General features: G+C 49.6%; 11 protein-coding genes across 11 annotated transcripts; 6 read left to right on the forward strand and 5 right to left on the reverse strand.

Annotated features, from left to right (window-relative positions):
- Positions 1–8: 8 nt before the first annotated feature.
- On the reverse strand, positions 9–1829 carry N7447_006385 (F-box protein; the record flags this gene model as incomplete). Its single annotated transcript, XM_057230647.1, has 1 exon — positions 9–1829. The coding sequence occupies one exon, from the start codon at positions 1827–1829 to the stop codon at positions 9–11; it is 1821 nt and encodes a 606-aa protein (XP_057085737.1).
- An 897-nt stretch (positions 1830–2726) lies between these two features.
- On the forward strand, positions 2727–4398 carry N7447_006386 (cytochrome P450; the record flags this gene model as incomplete). The annotated part of the gene is made up of 3 exons (XM_057230648.1): positions 2727–3055; positions 3109–4202; positions 4262–4398. 3 exons carry the CDS (start codon positions 2727–2729, stop codon positions 4396–4398), a joined length of 1560 nt encoding a protein of 519 aa, XP_057085738.1.
- A 767-nt stretch (positions 4399–5165) lies between these two features.
- Positions 5166–5680, reverse strand: N7447_006387 (mitochondrial 37S ribosomal protein mS37; the record flags this gene model as incomplete). The annotated part of the gene is made up of 3 exons (XM_057230649.1): positions 5166–5264; positions 5337–5416; positions 5551–5680. The coding sequence occupies 3 exons, from the start codon at positions 5678–5680 to the stop codon at positions 5166–5168; spliced, it is 309 nt and encodes a 102-aa protein (XP_057085739.1).
- Positions 5681–5968: 288 nt separating this feature from the next.
- Positions 5969–7589, forward strand: N7447_006388 (DnaJ family domain-containing protein; the record flags this gene model as incomplete). Its single annotated transcript, XM_057230650.1, is given in 3 exon segments — positions 5969–6169; positions 6181–6339; positions 6402–7589. 3 exon segments carry the CDS (start codon positions 5969–5971, stop codon positions 7587–7589), a joined length of 1548 nt encoding a protein of 515 aa, XP_057085740.1.
- Positions 7590–7825: 236 nt separating this feature from the next.
- Positions 7826–8671, reverse strand: N7447_006389 (uncharacterized protein; the record flags this gene model as incomplete). The annotated part of the gene is made up of 1 exon (XM_057230651.1): positions 7826–8671. The coding sequence occupies one exon, from the start codon at positions 8669–8671 to the stop codon at positions 7826–7828; it is 846 nt and encodes a 281-aa protein (XP_057085741.1).
- Positions 8672–9391: 720 nt separating this feature from the next.
- On the forward strand, positions 9392–10654 carry N7447_006390 (uncharacterized protein; the record flags this gene model as incomplete). Its single annotated transcript, XM_057230652.1, has 1 exon — positions 9392–10654. One exon carries the CDS (start codon positions 9392–9394, stop codon positions 10652–10654), a length of 1263 nt encoding a protein of 420 aa, XP_057085742.1.
- A 137-nt stretch (positions 10655–10791) lies between these two features.
- On the reverse strand, positions 10792–11720 carry N7447_006391 (pyrroline-5-carboxylate reductase; the record flags this gene model as incomplete). Its single annotated transcript, XM_057230653.1, has 2 exons — positions 10792–11633; positions 11684–11720. The coding sequence occupies 2 exons, from the start codon at positions 11718–11720 to the stop codon at positions 10792–10794; spliced, it is 879 nt and encodes a 292-aa protein (XP_057085743.1).
- A 949-nt stretch (positions 11721–12669) lies between these two features.
- N7447_006392 (putative proline utilization protein PrnX-like) lies at positions 12670–14127 on the forward strand (the record flags this gene model as incomplete). The annotated part of the gene is made up of 1 exon (XM_057230654.1): positions 12670–14127. The coding sequence occupies one exon, from the start codon at positions 12670–12672 to the stop codon at positions 14125–14127; it is 1458 nt and encodes a 485-aa protein (XP_057085744.1).
- A 561-nt stretch (positions 14128–14688) lies between these two features.
- N7447_006393 (GNAT family N-acetyltransferase) lies at positions 14689–16314 on the forward strand (the record flags this gene model as incomplete). The annotated part of the gene is made up of 2 exons (XM_057230655.1): positions 14689–16130; positions 16197–16314. The coding sequence occupies 2 exons, from the start codon at positions 14689–14691 to the stop codon at positions 16312–16314; spliced, it is 1560 nt and encodes a 519-aa protein (XP_057085745.1).
- Positions 16315–17638: 1324 nt separating this feature from the next.
- On the forward strand, positions 17639–18511 carry N7447_006394 (Glutathione S-transferase N-terminal; the record flags this gene model as incomplete). Its single annotated transcript, XM_057230656.1, has 4 exons — positions 17639–17717; positions 17782–17828; positions 17875–17912; positions 17959–18511. 4 exons carry the CDS (start codon positions 17639–17641, stop codon positions 18509–18511), a joined length of 717 nt encoding a protein of 238 aa, XP_057085746.1.
- A 993-nt stretch (positions 18512–19504) lies between these two features.
- On the reverse strand, positions 19505–20803 carry N7447_006395 (cyclin family protein; the record flags this gene model as incomplete). Its single annotated transcript, XM_057230657.1, has 2 exons — positions 19505–20099; positions 20154–20803. 2 exons carry the CDS (start codon positions 20801–20803, stop codon positions 19505–19507), a joined length of 1245 nt encoding a protein of 414 aa, XP_057085747.1.
- Between the last annotated feature and the right edge of the window lie 296 nt (positions 20804–21099).

The following is a 21099-nucleotide window of genomic DNA, read 5'->3' on the forward strand; positions in this document are numbered from 1 at the left end:
TCCATAACTTACTCATCCCGCCTCCTCCAAGCTCCAGGCTCCTCCAAAGTCTCCCACCTACAATCCCAACCGGCATGCGTCTCACTAGCCATATCCTCAGGTCCAAGATCCCTAAACGCGCGCTGATTCCTCAGCTTACAAGTAGTAGCAGAGTCATCTTCATCTGGGCGCTCGTAGCCAGCCAAATTGAACGGTTCGGCGTTCCAGCGCGGTAAGACATCGGAACCCGTGTTCACGCCCAGGTCCAGATTAGCCTCGTACCACTCTCTCTGCGGACCGGTTAGGTCATCCGTAGATGCAAAGTCGAGTTGAACCACCCCGTCTACGATGCCGGTGTATACGATTGGCGAAGAGGGCGAGGGCGAAGACATTGTGTAGATGGGGCCTCGGTAAGGACCTCTTTGGCGGTTTCGGGTTGGGGCTGGGGTTTGCTGGAGGAATGTAGGGGGTGGGTGGTAGGAAAGGAAGATCGAGAAGCCCTTTTTAGAATTGGATTGTGCTCTCGTTCTGGGCATGGTGCTGGATTTGATATTTGTTGTAGTTTGTGTGCTCGGCGATTGCGAGGCGGGTATTTGTGCATCGAGGTAACTGTATGTGTTGCACATGCGCAGGTCGAAGATCTTGACCAAGGCTTCGCCACCAGCTCCGGCTAGAAAGCGCTCATGTCCGAAGGCGTGGAGGCTGTAGATCGGACTGAGGTCTGTGAGGTCTTTGTAGGAGACTTCGTAGGGCTCTGGGGAGCGCAGGTCATGGAGTCTGACGGTGTGGTCGTCCCAGGCAGCTAGGAAGACTTCGCCGGGGCAGCCTGTGAGGTTGTGGTTATTGAGAGGCTCGATGGCACCGATGTTGGCCTTTGATCTGAGGCTTGTAGAGTCGGTATCTAGAGAACCGATTCCGATTTGTCGATATGCGGAGACCCCATCTGGTGTGATTTTCGAGATAGACATGGAGTTTTCCACATTTCCAGTTCCCACTGCTACTAGTGATGAGGATAGCAGTTTGGAGTAGTTGGTTCGTGAGGAGGCTTCTGGCAAAATCCATGTGAAAGGCTCGATTTGCTCTTCGTCGGTCTCGGTATGGTAGAAAGCGATGGATCCATTTTCGAAATGAGCAGCCAAAGTAGAATCCGTGTCACTGATCAAATCTGTTTTATCGAGTCTGAGTCCATGTGCCATGAATTTCTGCTTGTACTCAAATTTTCCTTCATTGGGAGATATGGCAAGATGAGCAATGTCACCTCTAACCCGACCAAAGATCAGATGCTCCACGTCGGTATCGTTGCTGTATTGATTCCCCGAGGACAAAAGATGCAGAGAACAAATGTCATCATAGCTGCTAATATGATCAACATCATTGAACACAAGCCAGTCTTCTTGTGAGCGAGCACCGGTTTGCTTGATCCTCATCACAAGCTGGTTGGCAGCACCCCAGGCAAGAACCTCTTTCCTATTAGCCCAACGCTGGCCATTCCAGATCTCGTAAGAATCAATTGAAGGTCTGTACCCGAGGGTCGGATTGTCTTGGCGAGTCACTTCATGCGAGCCGATCTTGGTCGCAGTTTCAGGTGGCACAACAAATCGACCGATAATGGCTTTTCTGTCCAGGGCCCGGGACCTAGAAGTTAAAGCTTGTGCCGCATCTTTCCAGAATGGCGGTGTCTCAATAGACGGAAATCTGCTTCGCACAAAGGCTCGGAAGATCCGAGAATTTTCAGCAGTGATAATGCCGTGCAGTCTGTGACATGTCTGCGACAAATGGGCTAATGCATTGGCAGTCGGGAGATACGTCGCAATTTGATAGATGATCTCCGATGGGAGCTCAGAGAGCATCTTGAAAGTGAAAGCCTGATTGACAGGGATGTGAAGAGAACAATTGCTTTGAGCTTTCAGACTATCGTCATCGTTCTTTGTTGGGTTCCGCCGCTTTGATTTGTTTTGGTGTTCATTGAGTGTGCTGGAAGTGGTAATTTTGCAGAAAGAGCCCCATTGGTTCACGACAAGTAGATTAGAGCTTCGATCTGTATTCTACCCCACAATTGTCGATCGTGTGATGTTCAGATCTTCATACAATATATTGTAGCAATTTCATACACAAATTGCCCCAAGTGGGCACCGGTTGCCTTATGACGTAAGCACACGAGCTCGCTTGAGCAGTCATGGAGGGCAGTCCGCCTTTTTGGCGTCCAACAAGTAATTATGCAAATCTTCAAGCTTTGTAGAATAACAAGGCTATAGCAGAGTGTATAATATCTCACATAACAAGGATCTGAAGACACAACAGTCGATTGGACGTTTATCGTCCTATTACCTTATCACCTTATCGCTTTCGCGGGGAAAGCGGTAATGCCGGTGTCGTAGGTCCCCCGAGGTTGGACAAGAGAGTTTCCCTATCGAATCTATCTGCATGTATCCAGGTCCTCTCGCATTGACCATTCGGGCGAAACCTTCGGGATTCTATTACCTAACTATTCGCCGTCGGCAAACGTAAGACGAATCAGAGTGAGTGGGAATCGAACGGTATGGGGTCTATAGGTTAATCTTGCAATTAGGGATCACACTCGGCACCACCTGTAATACACGGATGGGCGTTGGCTAGTCTAACAGCTAGTGGCACAGCGGTGTCGGCAATCTCCATTGTATGCGGCCCCGAGGCCCGGAGGGGTTCCCAATCCGCTTTTCTTATACCTGCCCTTGGGGGATAGATTCCTTTTCGATCCAGCATTCACAATGGCATTTTCGATCACTGCCTCGGCGATAGCATTTGTCGCTGGTTACATCTTCTACAGGGTGTTAATTTACCCTGTATTTCTTTCCCCGCTGTCGAAGATCCCCAACGTCCACTGGAGTGCTTCCTTCTCGCCGGTATGGATGTTATGGAGGCGATTCACAAGCCGAAACAACCGGACGATTCAGGGCGCCCACGAGAAACTCGGTCCTATCATTAGGCTAGGTCCATCAGAGATCTCGATCAACTGTGTTGAGGGAGGGATCAAGTCGGTCTATGCTGGCGGGTTTGAGAAGCATGACTGGTATCCACGAGTGTTCGCGTCATTTGGGTTAGTATGGGCACTGATCCATAGTCAGAAAAGTAGCTCACCTTGAGAAACAGAACAGTGAGCATGTTCACCATGACAGGAAGCAAGGCACATTCAACTCGAAAAAAGATGTTGTCTAACATCTATTCCAAATCAACTCTGCAAGCATCCCCTCATATGCGGATAGTTTCAAATGCAGTCATCTTCGATCGACTGCTGCCGATTCTTCAAGAAGCGGCAATTTCCGGCAAATCTGTCGATGTGCATGATCTAAACCAGGGACTGACATTGGACTTCGTCTCATCCTATCTATTCGGTTTGAAGAATGGCACTAATTACCTGCAAGATGATTCTGTGCGTAAGCCCTGGCTTCATCTTTACATGTGCCGAAAGCCATTCGAGTTTTATGCCCAGGAGGTCCCATATTTGGATGGATGGCTAAGGCAGATTGGTCTTCGCGTGATACCCAAATACTGCGACGAAGCCAATGCAATGCTCGATTCTTGGGCTCTGGACCTATGCGATAGGGCGGAGCAGGTAATTTCAGCGACAGAGCCAGGCATCGAACCAACTGTCTATAAGCAGTTGAAACAATCCTTGGACAAGCATTCTACGAAGAATGGAGAAGCAGAGCCAGACAAGGCCCAGCAGCGACTCGATATAGCTTGCGAGATGTACGACCAACTGACTGCCGGCTTTGAAACCAGTGCTGTTGGTCTCACATATCTATTCTGGCAACTCTCCCGACACCCAGAAGTGCAGAACAAGCTCCGAGAGGAGCTACTCACTCTAAACCCCCCTATTTCGTACCCAAGGACGGCCGAGCTGCCGACAGCGAAGTCAATCGATAGCCTTCCCCTGCTGGAGGCGATTGTGACAGAAACCTTGAGACTTCATGCTCCGATCCCTGGTATTCAGCCTCGGGTAACGCCGTCTCCATCTTGCACGCTGGCCGGTTATGCAGATATCCCACCTAACACCCGAGTGAATGCGCAAGCATATTCACTACACCGCAACCCAGAGGTATTCCCAGATCCAGAAACCTGGCAGCCGAAGCGTTGGCTGGAGGCTGAAAATTCGCCGGCTAATCTGGAAGAGCGACGTCGGTGGTTCTGGGCATTTGGAAGTGGAGGACGTATGTGTGTGGGAAGCAATCTTGCACTGCAAGGTACATATGGATAAAAAAAAAATCCTAACCATTGAATTATGCTAATTATCGCTTGACAGAAATGAAATTGGCCGTGGCTGCGATATACACCAACTTTTGCACCACCATTGTCAACGATGACAATATTGAAGCCATCGATGCTTACACTGTGAAACCGACAGGCGATAAACTGATCCTCAAGTTTGAGTCTGTTTGAGATGTCTTGGAGGAGACCTTCCATGCGCAGCTATTGCTACAAGTAGTATGAGCTCAGAATAGAATTAATTTGATCAGCCATATGTTGCTGTAAGAATAAGTGACAAGCAGAATGAAGTAAGAAGAAGGTTAAGTCGGCTATTCTTTTCTTGCCTATGGTGGAAATTGGGGTGCGCCGAGAGGAGCATTACTTCTGTGCTAAAAAGCTCTCTACCAAGAGATAAGAACGTAGACGCTACCGGGTCTAAGAATAAGTCAACAATCATTCTCAATTAAGGCCCAATCCCCGAAAGGGAGACCGCCAAATTCGCCTTCTTTGGCGAGTGTCACGGACATGATTGGATATTCAGTGTGTCGACCGAGGATGGTAAAGAAGAGAATCGAAAGTTGGGAGCGGGGGATTTTATTAAGGGAAGTTTGCCCAAGACCTTTGAAAAGACCCTGAAAAATAAATCATCCCGGTGTATATATTAAATCATATACTGTACACACGCAGCCATAACCCCAAGCAGTATGAAATAAGTGTATAATCAATTGTTGTGACAGGTGATTCCACATCCCACATAGTTGTATATTGTACATATGAGTAAAAGCCAACTCCCATAGCCTCTGGTGCAAGATACCTAGACCAAACCAGCAGATCTGATAAAGGCCAGAGTATTCGCGTAATAATGTATCAAAAAGAAACCCAAAACTCCAGGTGGACAACTCGCTTCTGCTACCAAGTCAGGATAGAATCGCGAACACTCCAGTCGTACAAAGAACATTTTAACCGAGAACACCATCCTTCTTCCGGGGACCAACGACCTTGGGGTACATTCTCATAAGGTGGTAGTTGACGGTGTTCTTCTTCTGTTCCTTGGATTTCTGTATGCGGGAGTAACTCATTAGAAGGGTGTTGACAATGAAGGAAAAGAACGACGGTGAAATATGACGTACCGGTGCATCCATGCACTTGCGCAATTGAGCCTCGAGAACAGCGCAGCCCTCTGCGCCGTATCCAGCGGAAGCCCAGCAGTCTGTTCGCAACGCAATATTGTCAGTAACCCACTCATGATTTCGAGATTCGAGGTATTCGACATCTGGAATGCGAAGCCATCGGCGACGAGGGATTGACAGCGTGAATGTCGCGACGGAAGACAGAAAAACATACTAAGCATAGACGACATCACGACCACGCAGGGGTTCTGCTCATTTTGATTTGGCCGGCGAACACGGAGGTGGTTGATGGTGTTGAGACGCATCGGGTTGAGCCGGGTGGAGAGGGAGCCTTTGGGTGCCATGGTGGGCAATTATGAGGTCGGCAAAACGGGCAACAGAGGTATAAATTGGAGCGAGAAGAGGCGTAATGCCTTGAAGCGACCGTGTGGGGGATTGACGATGGGATACTGGCACCGGAGACGGACCTTCGACAAACAAAATCCGAAGTTTCGGCCACTCCGCGGAGGTGGATGACTAATCTTGATCAGCCCCCGAGCTTGTCTACCTCGAGGGCTTGCCACCCTCTGACAAGTCCTGTACACTCTTTTTGATGTCGCAAGGTTTGTTAATCTAACAAAGATTTACTCAGTATGTCTGGGAGATACGGTCTGTCAACACAGCTCCGTGGTGTTTCTTCAACATGCACCTTTAGAGCTCCAATAGCTCTCACGTCTAGGCGGTTCTCCGCATCATGCCACCTGAATCAAACATCTCCCTCTACGGCCAAGACAGAGGACAAGGATGGCAAAGATGACTCAAAAGAGGGGAAAAAGATAGTCCGATGGGACGCCGTCTGGCTCAGATGACCGAAGATGCGCTACTAGAAGGTGGACGGTCTGCGCATCGCAACTTCGAGCAGGCAGGGTTCTCAGAAGAACTGAAAAATGAGCTCGCAGAGCGCATTGCTGCCTCTTCATTTAGGAGCCAGTATGCTGCTGCTCATTCTATAGTCGAAATGCCCGTATGTGATCTTTATCATATCCTACTGTCCAACAGAAACTGATCCGCATTCCCTTATCGTAGTCTGCCGCAGGACAGGGCACGCGAGAGCAAGCCGCCGCTCCAGCATGGACAGGAGTAGAGCGCATGGAGGACACGACTCTACGCATGCTAGATGACGCGAGCAAACCAATCCGAATGCCCTACAAAATCCCCAATCCCGTGAACCTCAAACCCGCCCCGAGGCCCAAAAAGTCTCGCGGAGAGCGACTTGCTGAAGCGAAAGAACGCACTACTACCTACACGCAAAGTCAGGCCCCTGGATTTTCCGAAGAAGAGCGCGAGGATATGCGCCGTCAGATGAGGGAGAACTTGACACCCGGGGCTCATTCCATGCCGATCTCGATTACGGGTCTTTCGTCGCTGGCGGATGAGCGAATCGCAGATGCGATTGCGCGTGGACAATTTAAGAAGATCCGTCGTGGGAAAGGCGTAAATACAAAGCCGGATCCCAATGCGAGCAGCGCATTCATCGACACAACCGAATATTTTATGAATAAGATCATCCAACAGCAGGAAATTGTGCCGCCGTGGATCGAGAAGCAGCAACAGCTTGGGTTGGAGCTAAATCGATTCCGCGAACGTCTTCGGGCGGACTGGCGGAGACATGCTGCGATGTTGATTGCGAGCAAGGGTGGGTCCTTGAACGCACAAATGAAGCGGGCAAAAGCCTATGCTGCAGCCGAGGCTCGGTTGGCAGACAAAGCAAAGTTGGCGGCTTCATCCGAAGAGCATACATCCATCTCGGAGATCAATACTGATGGCCGGATAGTCTCCAAGTCGGACACATCCCAAGAATCACCTGCGGTCAAGAATGACAGCGAGGAAATTTCGGAAGATCTAGCCCATCTCCCACCATTGCGAGACCCTGGCTATCTCGCAATCGAACGTTCTTATCATGAACTGGCCGTGAAACAAATCAACTCTCTCGCACGCACATACAACCTCCAAGCTCCAGCCTCCGCCCACAAACCATATATCAATCTTGATCGAGAACTCAAGGCATGTTATGCCGCAGTAGCGCCTGAGCTACCAGAGGAAATTAAGCGTCGAGCGACAGAGCGTGCGCGTCCATCATCAATCGTTCCGCCGGTTCCTTCCAACAAGTATGGGTCACTGGGCATGGCCCAGACTGTACAGGTTCACGAAGAAGATCAGACGAAAGGATACGGTATGAAAGAGCTGTGGCGCGATTTATTCACTAAATCATGAGGACAGCAAGCGATAAAACAGACAATTCTCCCACTTTGCTTTTATTCATGCTGTGTATGGTTATATCGGATATAAGCATATAACAATAATGTGACATAAGACATGCCAAGCAAGAGCACTCGAAATAAAAAAAGACAAAGACGGTCTCTCCAACTCCACCTCCCGGCCATTCAACGTTTCTCTCCACAAAACTGGATGCCGCCCTCACGACATTGGATGGAAGTTTTCAGCTCTCACTAAGGGTCGCTCTTCACAGGACGTGGTGTTCTCGAACGCCATAGCAGCACCAAGGGGGCGACGACGCTGCTGACGAGGATAACCAGACCACCCCCAAACCCATTAGCCACAACAAAACTTGCAGCATCCATCTTCTTTGTGCCAGCAGCGACAGCAGGCACGCCCACCACGAGGCAGAAAACAGAGAGAGTAAACACGATGAATGCATTCCCGAGGCGAATCCAAAGGTGACGATTAGCTATACGCCTGACCTCGTCCGGATCCGGGAAGAGATGTGAGGCCTCCCGCAAATCTTGCCACTTCCTGAAAGCAGTGACAAGTCTGGAAAGAAAGGACATGTATAGGGCGGTAGAGATGGTAAGGAACGATGACCCGAGCAAATATGCAGCATCTGCAGAGGTGCTCGTGAACATGCCCAGGTACCCATGTTTTGGTAGCCAGTCTTGACAAGTACAATAAGTCCCATACATATCGAACGAGGTATGTTTGGCAGTCATGTTGGTGGCTTCGTCTCGTTTCTGCATGGGGATGATGAAATGATGCCACGGGATCTTTGGGAAGTCTCCTGCGGGCCAACCGGCTTGCTCGAGGTCGGAATCGCCAAAGGGTAAACGGGAGATGACTTCAACGTCTCCCACCCAGATTTCGTTGACGGCGTTGCCTTGGTCGTAGAAATGCTCTGACTTGACACCGTTCACAGCGGAGACTTTGTTGCCCATTAGGACCTTGAAGAAATTGATGGATGTGGATGTGATAGAACAATTGATGAATGGTTGATAAAGCAATGCTGTGGTATAGAGTTGAATGTGATGAATGAGGACGACGAGGATGAGTTCACTGGACATCTTGCCCAGTTGACCTGGGCGTGATGGAGTCCCATTTGGAAGGAACAACAGAGGGAAGGTGCTTTGGAATGTTTCTTTTGTGAGATGATCTCAGTGATTTGGGATGAGTGGATGAGATATCCTCTTTCGACCAAATGCTCAACAAAATCGCATTATGCCTTTATTCTATATTATAATAGAATAATGTCCATTCGATTCAGGGTTCTTAAAGCTCTCTCAGAGATTCTCATCATTATAGGTGATACGAATTGGTGTTGACTATGCACTTGCGTATACTTTGGTATGCTATTTGAGGAATACTCCCAAGGTCTGGAGATTCTAGATCCAAATGAAATATGCTTTAGTTTACTCCATAGAAGTGCATTTGAGAATATTCCAACGTCCCTAAATCATAAGTTAGAAATGGACTAAAATAAGTCCAAAGGACTTTTGGCGGGGAGTTAGGGTTCTTCCCTGTGAGTGGTTGCCGCCAAGTGACGATCGTGCATGAAGGCGCGTATTTGCGACCAACGACAGGCTAAGAAGCAAAATGCCTTGACCTTGCACTGACTTCTTTTCACTTCATCACATCCTATGGCTGGTTCTTATACCCCCTCCCCCTGCCGCCCCATCACCTTTGGGAACATGTATCACCCCAAATCCTGTGAGTTTCGACGTTTCGCAATGTCGATCAGTGACTACACCTACTTTTAAAATCCTCTCCCTCTCCCACTGTTTATAATGCAGACACCGGAAATGATCAAACCGGTCTTTCTTTTGCCTGTCCTATTTACTCTCCTGGCCGTACAGAGTGTCCCGGTTCAGGCGCAGGACACCCGACGTCAATTCAAATCGGCTGCACCTCCAACAGTGGACAAACCATTGCTAGCAATTCAAGTTGGAAGCATCGTGGGTGCCTATGTCATCTTTGTCGCTATCCTCCTAGCTCTACTCATCTTCGTCGGACGTCGCCTGCGTCGGACAGTTCAGTCGTCCAACTATACCCTGCATATGGAAATTCTGAAGCCTCCCAGACCTACCGTCAACATGGATCCCAGTCCAGTCTCTCCAATGTCGCACAACCTCCCCAGTCCTAAATCAGGTGGATTCAAGTCCTGGGGGTCATTGAACAGGAGTTCCAGACCCTCCCAACCATCCGTGAACGGCAGCATGGTGACCATCGACGAGTCCATTGTCGCAAACGACCGACAACGAGCTCAAAATGATATGGAGATGCTGTACGCGGCGGTCATGGAGCATGACGCCCAAAAGGCTTTTGGGGTCGATTTATCCGTCCGCGAACAAGACCTCCAAGCACAATCGCCGGACAGCCAACTCACAAATCCATTTACTGACCGTGGCTCCCACATGTCGGATAATTCATTGGCGCCATTAGCTCCATTGAAGTCCCCGACCAAGGGTTTCAACAGTTCCCGCTTATCCAAGCTCTTCAATACAGCCTCCCGCGCCAATCCAGAACCAAGTAAAGTGCGCTCGCCACGCCTAGCTATCCGCAAAATGCCCATCTCCTCCCCCCTAGCCTCGCCAGCAGTGGTCACACCTCGAGCCTATATACCCGAAGACCCGCCTCTTTCCCCGCGGGTTTATAACCCCGGTCCTCCTCCAGTCGCGCCGGGGCAGCGGACAAGGGAGTCACTCATGGCCCCTCCCGGGCGCGCCCGTCCACCGGCGCCTCTAACTCTGTCTACTCCCTCTCCTTCTTTGTCCGTGCCGTCCAACCTACCATTCCGTGAGGCGTACCCGCCGCAAAGTGCCCCAGCTACCAAGACCACTATCTTGGAACGACCGGTGAAGAACCGAATGGGTCCTGTCACGGGCATGGCTACGCCATACAGTCCGTACATGCCATTTACTCCTGTAACGCCATTTACCCCCGGGCGCACGGTGACAAAGCGACAACGGAAGCGAGAGGAGCGTGGGAATGGTCTGCAAGTATTGAATGAAGATGATCTGGTCAAGGATGATGATGATATCTGGGGATGATAATCCGGGGAAACGGGTCCAATCGGGGAAATCAGGCGTTCAAGTGCAAATCAGTTCGATTCATATATCTACAAGGAAATGTTCACACATAAATACACTGGCTGTATAATTTCTATTTCACACCCCATTCTCTACATTTACATCTTCTCCTTCAAATGCGTATTCCCTCTAACAATCGCCTCGGCAAAATCCGACCTCGTGCCCGCCTTCTCAAGACTCAAAAGCGTCTGAATAGTACACCCCCTCGGTGAAGAAATACTCTCCCTAACAACCGCCGGATGTTGTCCAGACTCCAGAACAGCAGACAGCCCCCGAATCCCCTGCAAAACCAACTCCATCGCATCCCCCCGCTTAAATCCCTCCGCAACACACCCATCTAACAATCCCTCAATCGGCAGCGTCAGTGTCGCCATCGTCGCGCCAACAAGAACAGTCGCTAGTCCAATATACTCAGGGCCTAGGTACTTGACCGCACCGACATGGTTGAAAATCCACTCCGTGGCCGCAACCATGGATTGCGGGATTGTCGATGCAGGAGTCTCGATGATTGTCATCGACTCTCCAAACTGTGCGCCCATGTTCGGGATGGCTTTCATTAGATGCGGGGAGTCTGCGGCGTTGGGGTCTGGGTTGATGAGGTGGGTCAGGGTCGGACATGTTGGGCCGGCTAGCATGCTGATGACGAGTTTGCCGGCTAGGGCATCGCGGACGCCTTCTTCGCCTAAAACGGCTTCTGCCATGAAGGGCTTGCAGCCGAGGATTATTATATCGGCTTCTTGCATTGTCTGGACGTTTTGGTCGGAGACGATCTTGATTAGTTCTTGGTGTTCTGGTGCGATTGATGCTTGTAGACGGGATGCCGAGCTGGCAGTTTTTGTGCACGCGATAAAGCGGGTGATTGGCTTTGGCGAGACTGAGGTATTTTTGCTTGAGAAGGCACTGTTTAGGAGGCCGTTTAGGACGGCGCCTCCCATGTTACCTGGAGGCTATTGTTAGTGGTGGTTCATTATGGATGGATGTGTTACTTACCGCATCCGATGAATCCAAGGGTCTGTCCTGAGGTCATGATGATATTCTAGTATTGAGAGATTTGAAGGGGCAATTGTGTTCCAAGTTGAGGGGTTAGCTATCAATTTGACTCATATGGATCTCGGGTGCCTCCCCCGACATTGGCATTCGGCAGCGGATGCCGAGATTTGGCTCTTTTATATGTAATCTTATACTAGACGAGTATGATGCGTCAAGACCTGTTTATTTTTGAAGCTGTATTTGAGATGATCCGCCAATTGCTCACGCTCTTTGATAGTCCTGATGTCAGTAATTTCGCCTTTGACCGTATGTCATGTTTCCAGTCCCAAAATTTAGTGATACAGGAAAAATAAAGAAATGCAAACAAAGCTAGCCAGTTTTGAGCAATGGAAATCTTTTGGATATGTCTCATCCAAAGAGGGTCAAGCTTCCGGATACGAACAAACGGGAGATTGAAAGTGTGACTAAGTGAAAGTAGCATATCTGATTGATGCCTCAGGACCCAGGCACTAATCCGCCTTACAAGTGGCGCATACAAATTTCCGCATTGGGCTTGGCTTCGCATCACGAATGCAGCAGGGATTCCTATCTTTGATCTTCTACACTTACTCATTTCTCTGAATGCATAAACCTATCTTTCTATATCTGACAGGATCTAATCCTCTGACTTGGATTGAATTGCTGTTTTACCATTGCTGATCCCCCCCCGCTCTTCCCCCACCTCACAAACAGTTGTCGTCATCCTCAGAGCAGACGACTTGTCCTTGTCCGACGCCGAGAGATTTCGCCCGAGTCCCCCATTTTTTACTCCATTAGGACTTGGCAGATAACTAGTGTGTATAATAATAGGCTGTAAGTTATTTCACTATCTTGGCAGAGGCGTGGTGGACTGTCTTGGCTAAGACCTTCTTCGCATATCTCAGACTTTCTCTCCCCTTCCCTCTACTTTACACCTCCCTCCTTTTTATCTCTCCAGTACCGCCTCCATGCCGCTCACCGTCCTCTCCCGATCCCAGCTCCGCGACCTACTACATGCGCTCTCTCGCGACGAGATTCAGAATCTACAGCGCAATCTCGCCGAAGCTCTACGAGAATACTCCAGTGGATCTCAAGAGAAGGGTTGCTCTGCAGCTTACCAACCCCAACGAACTGCCATTACTCGTCAGAATGGCTGCACCACCCTCTTCATGCCCGCCAGCACGGGCCAAACAATTGGCATCAAGATGATTTCCCTGCAGGACGGGGGCGATGCCGGCTGTGCAGTAGAACGAGACACACTGGATACCCAAGAGAAGGAACAGATTGCCTCGCGCAGGGGAGGCTCTTTCCGAAACTCGGTGGCTTCCTTATCCTCCGAGCTGAGTGATTTGTCCGTGGGTTCTCAAGAAGACAAGGAGGACAAGGAGGACAGTAACTCGATCAGCCCTGTTACCACCACCAATGAGAGCAGTACGGCAGGATCCAGCACGGATAGTTCCACACTCCTCACTGGTTGTGTCAATCAGCAAAACGTTACCTCCAACGTTTCTAAAACTCTTGGCGCTTGGCCGGGCGCGGGAACTCGTGACACATCGCCCCGCGGCAGTGTGACCCTGCTCGATGACGAAAGTCTACCATTCGCCTTGATCAACGCCCATGAGCTGACGGCATTCCGCACCGCCCTGGCTTCGCTGATGATGTTCAACAGGCGCAAGAAGGTACGCACTATCCTCGTATTCGGAGCGGGCACCCAGGCCTACTGGCACATCCGCTTGGCGTTGGTTCTCCGCGGTGAGGATATCCGCCGGGTATACATTGCGAACCGTTCTTTCGATCGCGCTGCCAAACTTCTGCAGGAAATCTATCAGCCCGAAAATGCGGAATGGCGCGGGGACGTCAAGTTTTCCGCCATCAGCACCGATTTCGGCGAGTATGGTCGCATTTTGAAAAGCACTGTGCGCAAGGCCGACGCGATCTTCTGTTGTACTCCCTCCCCAGAGCCACTTTTCCCTGCAGAATATCTCACGTCCGGCGAAGGCCGTCAAAAAGGTCGGTTGATTTGTGCGATCGGATCATACAAGGCACATATGGCGGAGATCCACCCGGATATTCTCCGAGATGAGGTCAATGTGCAGCCTGCGCATCGTCACTGGCATAAGCATATCCACCGTAGTGGTGTGATTGTAGTGGATAGTCTAGACGCAGCCATGAAAGAGGCGGGCGAGATTATTCAAGCCGGTATTAAGCCCAAACAGGTTGTCGAGTTAGGCGAGCTACTGATGGTACGTGATGCCACTCGTGACGCGGCAACTGTGGATGATGAAAAGAGCCTGCGGGAATGGTCCCAACGGGGGAATGTCATCTACAAATCCGTTGGACTTGGACTGATGGATCTCGTGACTGGCGGAGATTTGGTGCGCTTGGCACGGGAGCGGAGGTTGGGGACGACAGTGGAAGATTTCTGATTTGGCCTTGACACTTCTTGGCTTATTTTACATCGTTTCCTATTGGTTGATCTTTTGGGACTTCCAAGCTCGTTTCAAGGAAATTTTGGAAGATCAACAGATCTCCCGAGCCACAATATCTTTAAATTAAGAGAAAGAAAAAAAAAATTGAAATAACATGAAATAACATGAAATAACATGAAGTAACATGAAATAATATTGCTATGACCTTGAGCAGAATATCCAATAACATTATAAAGCTATAAATAAGAACAATAAACGTTTCCTATAGTACACCTAAGATAAGTTAAAAGCTCGAATTACAAAAAGCTTCTGAGTGGGCTGATGGACTGCGTCATCGGTCATGTCACCTCTCGGACAAACTTCGCTTCTCTTTTTTCTCTTTTCTCTCAATCTCGAGCCTCACATTACCAATCCACCTATTCGTATTGGGACACTAACTTTGGCTGCTATCGTTGTGGACGATTCCTTCACCCCGCGCAGTGAGGGGCCAAAGCAGGGATAAAAAAGTCTATAAGAGGTCTTGAGACTCCCCCAGCATACCTCCAAAATATCCTCGCTATGCGAAACACCACCTGCCACTTGCCCAACGGGCTCACCTTTGACGTATCGCCCGTTTTTGGTGGGGTCTCCTTCAAATCCACCGACTTCAACATACGTCACAAGTCCACCTTCCCCCCAGGTTGGACAATCATAATCAACACTGAGAGGACTCGCAAGAAAGAGAAAGATGATCCAGAATCAGAGAACCCCCGCGACGTGGACGATAGTTTTGGCCGTTTCACTACCCCCACCTTGACCCACGACTCCCTCTACATCTCGTATATAGTCAACCCGCCAACAAGCGAATTCAAATCCGTGACTTCACCCACCCGCCAGATCGCCATGATGCTCTGGGCAACTCTATGGTGGTACTTCCACGAACCAGAACCAGACCTGCGCTTGGAGACCGCGGCCTCAAGCAAGACCCCGCGCGACGGACGACCAAAAGGCGAATGGCGGATAAAGATCAAGCGCGAAGGAATCTTCAAAGGCCGGAACCTCCTCCAAAAGCTCGAACGAATGGGCCTAATTGCAACCGAGGACTCCTCCGTCGGCCTCCAGCCCATCGAAACCCGCGACTCAAGCAGCTGGTCAACCATGTTCGTAAGCAGACGTAGTTTCTGGCAGCTCGACCCGCGTCTCTTCCTCTTCACATTGACGCCAAGCGGAGGCCCAATGACACCTCCCGTCCGGTCGGGTAATGCGTCACCCACGCCGGATGGCAACCCCAGCGCAGCGCCGCCGACACTATTACCCATGGAGGTAACCTTCCACACTTCGAATATGGCCCAGTTCACCTCGGTAGGACCGTTCACGTCTGGGAGCCATCTACCAACATACTACCCGCCCCCGCCAACCCAGTTCACCTTCACGAACGGGGTGCGACACCCCGTGCGTCCGAAACCGCCGCACCAGGGTGAGGTGTTCTACGTGCGCTACATCCCCAGTCTGAGCCAGTATCTCTCATTCCGCGTGGCGTTTGTGCCGATGACGTCGCAGGAGAGTACTGCCAGTGATCAGGGCGGGATGTCTAGTAGCACGGCTGTGACGAGCATCTCGCAGCATCTCACTTGTAATATCTCCTCTGATCTGGACACACTTCATCGGTGGATGAATATACCGCGGGTGGAGGTGATGTGGGCTGAAGGTGGACCAAAGGCTGTGCAGGAGAAGTTCCTGCTCGCTAGTCTGACTAGTCGACACAGTTTCCCTGTTATCGGATGTTGGGACGGGAAGCCGTTTGGGTATTTTGAGATTTACTGGGTTAAAGAAGATCCGCTCGGACGACTTCTGGATCATGCGGGTAATTATGATCGGGGTATTCATCTACTTATTGGGGAGCAGGAATTCCGCGGTGCGCATCGGGTTGCGGTCTGGTTGAATGCGTTGGTGCATCACTGTTTCTTGGCGGATATGCGGACTTCATCTGTGGTGTTGGAGCCGCGGGTTGATAATCTCAAGTGAGTTGGAGTTATCGGCGTTATTACCAGTGAGGAAAGGAGGATGAAAGTGCTAACTTATCTCAGACTCATTAATTACCTCCAAGATGCAGGCTTCTATAAAGAAGGCGAGGTCAGCTTCCCGCATAAGCACTCTGCTATCATGAGAATCAAGCGCGAGTACTGGGAAAGTCCGGCTCTGTAGAGATGTCTGGCGGTTTGCATTGAGATGATCATGAGTAACGAAACAGCAAGCATTGCATGGATTTTGACTTTTCTTGTTTGACTTGATTTCAACATTTTCTTGCTCATTTATCATGGGCGGCTTAGCTCAATAAAATGGCCGGTCTGGCTATTGCTTATTGAACTGGGTGACGTTTTGACTTCAATCTTCTATTTTCTACATACCTAGGCTTTCCTCCTCGAGGTCGGTATGGTTCCTAGCATTGATAATACTTCTAACAATATCCGAGCCTCTCAACGAGACCGTTGTTGTAAAACAGATGCCAATACCTTAGACCAACTGCCAATGAATTCCTTCAATTCCGAAAACTCATAAATTCCCCGGGTTCACTCAACGATCTACGGTGTAACTCAGTCCTTCTTCACACGCCTTCTTTTCCCGCTAATAGGGTCTTCGATAGTAGTCTTCATCTCGAAGATAGTCTACCACGCAGGCTTTAGCCAAGATCTAGCGCACCGGATGGCCATAACGTAAATGAGTTCCCGAATTGATAACGTCTTCATTCATATCAGCAATGATATCATATTCATCGTTGTCATTGCCGCATGTAACGACTTCTTTCGTGTATTGGGCTATCTGGGGTTCTATTCCGGTGATCCCATACATCTCCGCAAGTCTTGCGAGCTCCACAGCGGCTGATATGTGCTCTGTGGGATTCGGGATCGGGGCCGATCCCGACATCGAACTTGATAGTACGAAGGTATAGCCAATGAATGAGTGCTTCGACACTCCGCTTCGACACGACGTCTTCCAGTTCTTGTAATGTCGCTGTTTGCTCTACCGACTCTTGAAATCCGTGCTGGGGCTTGAATATAGCTGAAAAGACTGGCGACTCTGCGCAGAGAAGACCCTTGGAAATATTATATTCCCGATTGCTTGGCTGGATTCGAATCTTAACGAGAGGGCTAGATAGATAACACAGTGTTAAAAGCACATGTTCTGGAGAAACACGGCATACTTTCCTTAGGAAACGCTTAGCACTTGCTTTGTTAGGGAAGCTAACGCTAGGAATGAGGCTGAAAATAAGATTATTGGCAGGAGCAAGGGCGAAGGGGTGTATAGGATATGCAAGGAGTATAGATACTATACACATGACATCATCCGTCGGCCTAGTCGGAAAATATATACAACCGTGCTATTTTGAAAGCTCCGCTGTGCAGACCGCTTACTAGATTGGTATATTTCATAATACCGTAATCCAATCAGTGGGCCACGGGCCACCCCGTAACTTTATAAGAGTTCCAAGGTTGACTCCGAGGTCGCCCTGAACCATCCAATATCCAATATGGCGAACCAATATATCCTCTACGACATCCCCTCCGGCAAGGCACCATCTGTGACATGGACCCCCAACCCATGGAAAAGTCAGTAGAGCCACATAGCCGTTGCCTTTATAGACTTCAGGAATCCACATACTGACCTCCTTAGCTCGGCTCCTTTTCAATTTCAAAGGCATTGATTATCGAACGCAATGGGTGAGTAAGATGTAACAAAACGAAAGACAATTGCTTATCATTACAGGTTGAGTACCCGGACATCAAGTCTACATTGGAACCCCAGTATGACTCCAATTCTTGAGTATAAAAAATCATCTAACATCCCCAGTGTCGCACCCAACCCTGGAGACACCGCATACTCCATCCCTGCCATTACCTGCCCTGATGGGATATACATGATGGATTCGCGCAAGATTGCGAACTACATTGAGCAACAAGTCCCGCTTCCTTCGCTTCACTTGGACTCGGTCTATCTCGAGAAAATCGAGCGTATATGGCCTCAGTATATGAAAGCCTTTGTGCCGATATTTATTCCTCTGGTTCCGAAGCGGATCCTGAATCCGGAAAGCGTGGATTACTGGCATAAAACTCGTGAAGCAATGGTTGGGATGTCACTTGATCAATTGGAGAGGGAGAAGGGTGGTGTTCAAGCTTGGAACGAGGTGGAGCCTGTGCTTCGTGAAGTGACTGCCTTGCTGAAGGATAATGAAGGGCCTTTCTTCATGGGAAAGACTGTTAGTTATGCTGACATTGTGTGGGTTAGTATCCTTCTCTTTAACCAGAAGTTGGGGTCGGATGTCTTCCAGGAAGCAATGGAAAGGTCTGGGGATGCTCAGGTGCATCTGGACCTAATCAAGGCTATTGAGCCTTGGTTTGAGTGATGTGGTGGAAGTTTACTATAGAACTACAAAGTGCAAGATACGTAGAAACGAGTTGTCTGGTGGATACATAGCTTGATACAATATATTTACCAGCCACATCAGGGTTAAAATCTGCGCAAACTGATATATCGATTGACAGGTGGTCCATATTGCTACACTGTCCCCTCTACAATACAGGATTTTGCCTAAATGCTTACCCACATTCCTAAGAGAGGGCTGGGTCCACCGATTTATAAGCTTTTAGATGATCTTCAAAACAATTCTAACTGGTTCCATGTATCCATGTAATATTACAGTATGACGATGACTCATTGGCACAATTGAACAGTTCTGCTGGAATAATGGGTGAACTAAACCAGCCTAGCGCGTGTCGGAAGTAGTCCGTATCAAGAAGTATGGAGGTACTGATTTCGAAGACTAGTGTATTCTTACTACCATATCGAGTCGTTTACATTACATCGTACGAGATCCAAAAGGGATAAGTTTTATTGTCCAAGTAGGAGGTAAGTACATCAAAAGTACAACGCACATCGATCGCGAGCGCGAGCAAAAGAAAAGTCTAAGCGTAACGATTCTTGGATAACATCCAGTAAAAAAAAAACGAGTGAAATGTAGACAAGGATAAAAGATACCAGACATACAAACGCCGAATGCGCAAGGCAATGCAGTAGCGAGTGGAATAAGAAAAGACAAAAAGAAAAGAGAGGATCACAACTCTCGTGGAATCAGGCTCATAGTGTTAGACGTATTTGGACATCAAATCAGTGCGAGCAAGGGGGGTATTGGCACAGGTGCATATCAACGGGGTGAACGGCTTTTTGCAAAAGCAGGAATATGGAAATGGGAAAAGGAAATAAAAGGTCGTATGGGAATGTGGTGAGATAGGAAATAGATAGGAAATAGGAAAGGTGAGTAGATGCGTGAGAATAGCACTGGTGATTAAGTAAACGAGCAGATTGCTAATGAAAGAAGGAAATCGAGAACCGGCTCGATTTAGTGTGATCGACGACCGCCCATGTACGAGCCCGTCGCGGAAGCCAGAAACCGAGCCACGAAGCCGCCGCTATGTGCGTGGTTGCTGGTCTTCAGCTTCTTGGATGGCTGGCGGATAGGCTCGAAGGACTTCTTGGATTCGAGGTGGGTAACGTTAACATAGCTGTAGTTCATAGAGAGGGATGCCGGGCTGCGGGTGGAGTCCGTGAGCATGATATCATCGGCGCCTTGAGAAGAGACGGTGCTGATGGAGGCTGGGGTGCCTCTTGAGCTAGGGGCGACACTGGAGGAGCGCGAGCAGAGAGAGTTGAAGGTCTCGGCGTGCGAGAGCGCTGGCACGTCCCGGACGGATGGTGGGGAGATTGAGCGGTTAGCTCTATTAGGAGATGCGCGCTGACGCTGGTAGGGGTTGTAGCGATCATGATCGGCGACATTCTGTGTTGCGTAGTGGGTGTTGTGCATTGCGGGACAGGAGACGTGACTTGGGAGACGACGGAGAGAGTTGTCGTTTGCGCGACGAGTCTCGCCGCGGGCTTCAAGCTTTTGGCGACGGAGGCGGCTGGCCAGCAGATCCGCTGATGCGTGGAGACGACGCCTGGGGTGGGGGGTTAGTTTTCATGACAACAAGAAATAAAATGGGATTCCATACCATTCGCGGTGTTGTTGCTGCTTGTGACGGTGCTCCTCTTCTGCGAGACGTTCTTGCTCTTGGGCAATGAGACGCTGGCGGTGGGGAACGAGGAAGGGCTCGAGATACGTAAAGAGGTCCTGTTCGGTGATGCGCAGGTCCCAGTCGAGAAGGAAGAGGAGTTGACGTTCCATGAGGTTGACCTCGGGGAGAGAGAAGCCGAATCCTTCGAATCCCTTCACTGCGGTGTAACGGGCCCAATGTTTGTTTTTGGGGCTGGAGTCATTCAAGTTCTTGGCGGCGAGGATGAGCGAGGCAAGGAAGATACGGTGGACAGTACAGCGCATGCCCTTTGCGACTGGTGGCAGACGGGAACGAAGACGGCCGAGATAGACGAGACAGCTCATGAGAGTAGGCACCTGCACCTGTGACCGGGCGACGAGTGACGCGATGAAGGCCTCAATTGAAGGGAGGGCAGGCAAGTTAGAGGGTTCCATTGGAGGGGTGGATGGTGGTGTAGGTTGGCCATTTTGGTTGACGGTGTTGGTCACATGGGCCTCACAGCGAATGACCTGTGCTGCCTGCTGAGCCAAGTGTGCTACCATTTCCCGAGTCACTCTGGTGGTGACGAACTCATCGAGAGCTGCTCGGTTGAGCGACAATGAATCCATATTGTGATAGAGGGATGTGATGGATGTAGGAGAAGAGGTCGAGGATGAGAATTAAGTATGCCGACAGATAGGCAGCGATCAAAGAATTTTCAAGGCACAAATGAATTGTCTCGAACAATCCAATCGAATGATAGACAAAAAGCAGGACAATGGTCTTTGTTGGGTATAGAGTCGACAAAGTGAAGCACGAAAGACCAAAGATCAAACAATGTCGCACAGAGAAAAGTGAATTCCTGACCAGCAGGATAACTTTTAGAAGTACTTTCTTTAAAAAAAAAAAGAATGTTGCAAGTAAG

Source organism: Penicillium robsamsonii (genome assembly GCF_028829455.1).
Source record: "Penicillium robsamsonii strain IBT 29466 chromosome Unknown utg000003l_segment0_segment0, whole genome shotgun sequence".
Classification (NCBI taxonomy): Eukaryota; Fungi; Ascomycota; class Eurotiomycetes; order Eurotiales; family Aspergillaceae; genus Penicillium; species Penicillium robsamsonii.